General features: G+C 42.8%; 1 protein-coding gene across 1 annotated transcript in view; it reads right to left on the bottom strand.

The window, feature by feature from the left end:
• Positions 1-3,509, bottom strand: part of LOC107300930 (calpain-10-like) — an 18,209-nt gene that overhangs the window by 1,657 nt on the left and 13,043 nt on the right. The window contains exon 2 of the mRNA XM_015830211.1: positions 1,687-1,830. Within this exon, the coding sequence (XP_015685697.1) occupies positions 1,687-1,830 (144 nt within the window). The remainder of the gene's footprint in view (positions 1-1,686; positions 1,831-3,509) is intronic.

The raw sequence follows: 3,509 nt of genomic DNA, 5'->3' as shown, positions 1-3,509 counted from the left end.
CCTCCCTCCCTCCCTCCCTCCCTCCCATTCCTTCCTTCCCTCCATCCCTCCCCTCCTTTCCTCCCTCTGTCCCTCTCCTCCCTTCCCCCTTTCTTCCTTCCAAATTTATATGCTGCATGACTCCCAGGGACTCTAAATCTAGACAGTTATTATTGGTGCAAAGAAAGATTGATATTTATTGTGTTATTACACTGCCCTGACTTCTGCATTATTGCTTTTATATACCACTCAGTGTCTCTTTAGAATGGGGCAGCCCCTACATTTTATAAATAAAGAGATGAAATAACAATGACACTCATCTCCCATGACTGCGTTCTCAGTGTATTTTCGTCATCCAATGTGCGTTTTTTTTAAAAAAAAAAGCTGATCAAGAGGTGAAGATGTGTGTACGCAGTTGAACTGTCAAACTATTAAAACAAGAAACTAGCCCAGTAAAAGCATGAAGGTGGGGAACCAAGATGGATCTAGCATTCCAGCTGGAGAGAAAGTTGTTTATAAATGTGTCCAGTGGAGTTGGGGAATTTCCTGAGCTGGAAATTCTAGGAAGATTGAATTCTGGTAAAGAGTAAGGTTATCACCACGTTCAATCAAAGGCACTTAGAATTCCCCTGAAGATTTTGTGCTTTACAGGCAATCCTCCCTTTTTACAGTAGTTCATTTAGTGACCGTTCAAAGTCACCACGGCCCTGAAAAAAGTGACATGACCATTTTTCACACTGACGACCGTTGAAGCCTCCCCCGTGGTCACGTGACCCAAATTCAGACATTTGGCAACTGACTCGTACTTATGACAGTTGCAATGTCCTGAGGTCGTGCCATCCCTTTTTGCAACCTTCTTATAAACAAGGTCAATGGGGGAAGGCAGACTCGCTTAACGACCGTATGACTAATGGAACAACCACAGCGATTCCCTTAACAACTGTGGGAAGAAAGGTCCGAAATGGTCTAGGTCAGGGGTAGGCAACCTTGGCTCTCTTATGACTCGTGGACTTCAACTCCCAGAATTCCTGAGCCAGCCACACTGAGGGGAAATGGAGAGGTTTCCAAGCTGAGCCATGCTGGCTCAGGAATTCTGGGTGTTGAAGTCCACGAGTCACAAAAGAGCCCAGGTTGCCTACACCTGGCCTAGGGCCTAGGCCACTATTTCTCAATCTTGGCAGCTTGAAGATGTGTGGACTTCAACTCCCAGAATTCCTGAGCCAGCCATGCTGAGGGGAAGGGAGAGATTTCCAAACTGAGCCATGCTGGCTCAGGAATTCTGGGAGTTGAAGTCCACGAGTCACAAAAGAGCCAAGGTTGCCTACCCCTGGTATAGGGTTTCCTGCCTGAGCAGGGGGTTGGACTAGGCGACCTCCAAGGTCCCTTCCAACTTTATTATTATTATTATTATTATTATTATTATTATTATTATTATTATTATTATTATTATTATTATTATTATTATTATTATTATTATTATTATTATTATGGCAAAATTCACTTAACAACCATCTCACTTACAACAGAAATCATGGTTTCCATTGTGGCGCTAGGATCCCTGTCCTAGGTCAAGGACTACCTATATATGGGAAGGTCTTTGCAGGTGCGCATCTCATTTCTGTTTTCTAAAATATGGAAAACTGCTTTTGCACAGCTATCTAGATAGGAAAGCACTACTTTCACCCACTGCGACTTTCAAAAACAAACCTGGGGTCTCAGCCAATAAATTTCTCCTTTGAACTGAGCCAACGGAGTAGAACAGTTGAAAAACAGAGAATCGTCACTAGCCGGAAATGCCAGGTCCTTGTACAGGTCTCCTTTCCGATCTGCCGAGACCCCGACTCCCAGCATCTTTTACAAATCTGCAAGGACCTGCAGCCCCTTCAGAGGCAATGGGGATCTGATTTAAATCTGCAAAACAGGTTAGGAGGCCAGGAGAACCTACAGTTATATTTCGTTTTTCTTCTTCTCTACATATTTAAAATGTGCTTTTTTTTTAACCGAACAAAGCATAGGATAAAATTATAAAGGACAGAGAAAAAAAGGAGCATGCAATTTCAAAGAGAAGGCCAACCTTGAAATATCCATACTTAGTACCGGTGATATTTAAGGAAAAATATCATTCAAAAGAATTAAGCTGCACAATTCCACACCAGAAGACAAGAGATGTTTCAGAAATGAGGCCTATCGGTGGTGGTGGGCCTTGCCTCAAAATCAACGTTTCTCAAACTAAGCATTGTCAACCAACAATGGGGGCTTCTGGGAATTAAAGTCCTCCCATCTTAAAATGGCCATGTTTAAGAAGCATTGCACTAAACCAGGGGTCTTCAAACTTGGTCCTTTTATGACTTGTGGACTTCAACTCCCAGAATTCCTCAGCCAGGCACATGTGCCTGGCTGAGGAATTCTGGGAGTTGAAGTCCACAAGTCATAAAAGGGCCAAGTTTGAAGACCCCTGGCTTAAATCTAACAAACAAAATGGAGGCTGGCTGAGGAATTCTTGGAGTTGAAGTCCACAAGTCATAAAAGGGCCAGGTTTAAAGATCCCTGCACCTACTTCCCACCTAAAGTAGAAACAAACTCCATGTGAACTTATTTATTAAATTTATTTGCGGCCCATCTCATTTCAAAGTGACGTCACAAATATGGCTGGTTGGTTTGTTAAAAATAGAAATCTGGTCCGCTCTAACAAAAGCCTTGTAGCAAACAGGTAATTCTTAACTTGCAACAGTCCGTTTCATGACCAAACTTAACAATGGCGCTGAAAAAAGTAATTTCTAACCTTTTTTCACATTTACAGCCATTGCAGCATCTCCGTGGTCACATGATCAAAATTCAGCTGCTTGGCAACTGGCTCATACTTATGACGGTCGCAGTGTCCCGGGGTCACGTGATCCCCTTTTGCGACCTTCGGACAAGGAAAGTCAATGGGGAAGCCAGATTCACTTAACCACCATGTGACTAACTTAACAACTGTAGTGATTCCCTTAACAACTGTGGCAAGAAAAATCGTAACATGTGGCAAAACTCGCTTCACAACTGTCTCACTTAGCAGCAGAAATTTTGGGCTCAGTTGTGGTTATAAATCGAGAACTACTTGTATTTAAAAGGGGTGGTAAACCATGATCTTGACATTCCCTTTAAAACTGCAGATTTATTTTAGGTTTTAATCCAGGGTGGATCATGTGCTTTTTCACTTCTGCATTAAAGATTACACTGGTTTAATTGCACCCGCTAATACATACAGGTCAGCTAATTTGCTTACCATGTCGGTCCTCTCTTTTCGTCAGCTGTAGTTGCTAAACTCTCCAGACGCCCCAGCTACATCCTAATTAATCGACAAATAGAGCAGATAGAAAAGGTGGCAGATAAAACACAATTCATAACCAATCAAAGTCTGGTTGTGGAGAGGAATAGCTGGAGTTGTGATCATCATCAAACTGTGCATGTTCTGCCAATGTGGCTCCTAGATCTTTAAGCGACCTAGCTAAACCCATGATGGTGGGAATGCAGCCACAGCCACAGCCAGT

This window comes from Protobothrops mucrosquamatus, unplaced genomic scaffold, assembly GCF_001527695.2.
Source record: "Protobothrops mucrosquamatus isolate PMUCROS unplaced genomic scaffold, P.Mucros_1.0 scaffold9190, whole genome shotgun sequence".
Lineage (NCBI taxonomy): Eukaryota > Metazoa > Chordata > Lepidosauria > Squamata > Viperidae > Protobothrops > Protobothrops mucrosquamatus.
This window is presented reverse-complemented; position numbering and strand designations above follow the sequence as displayed.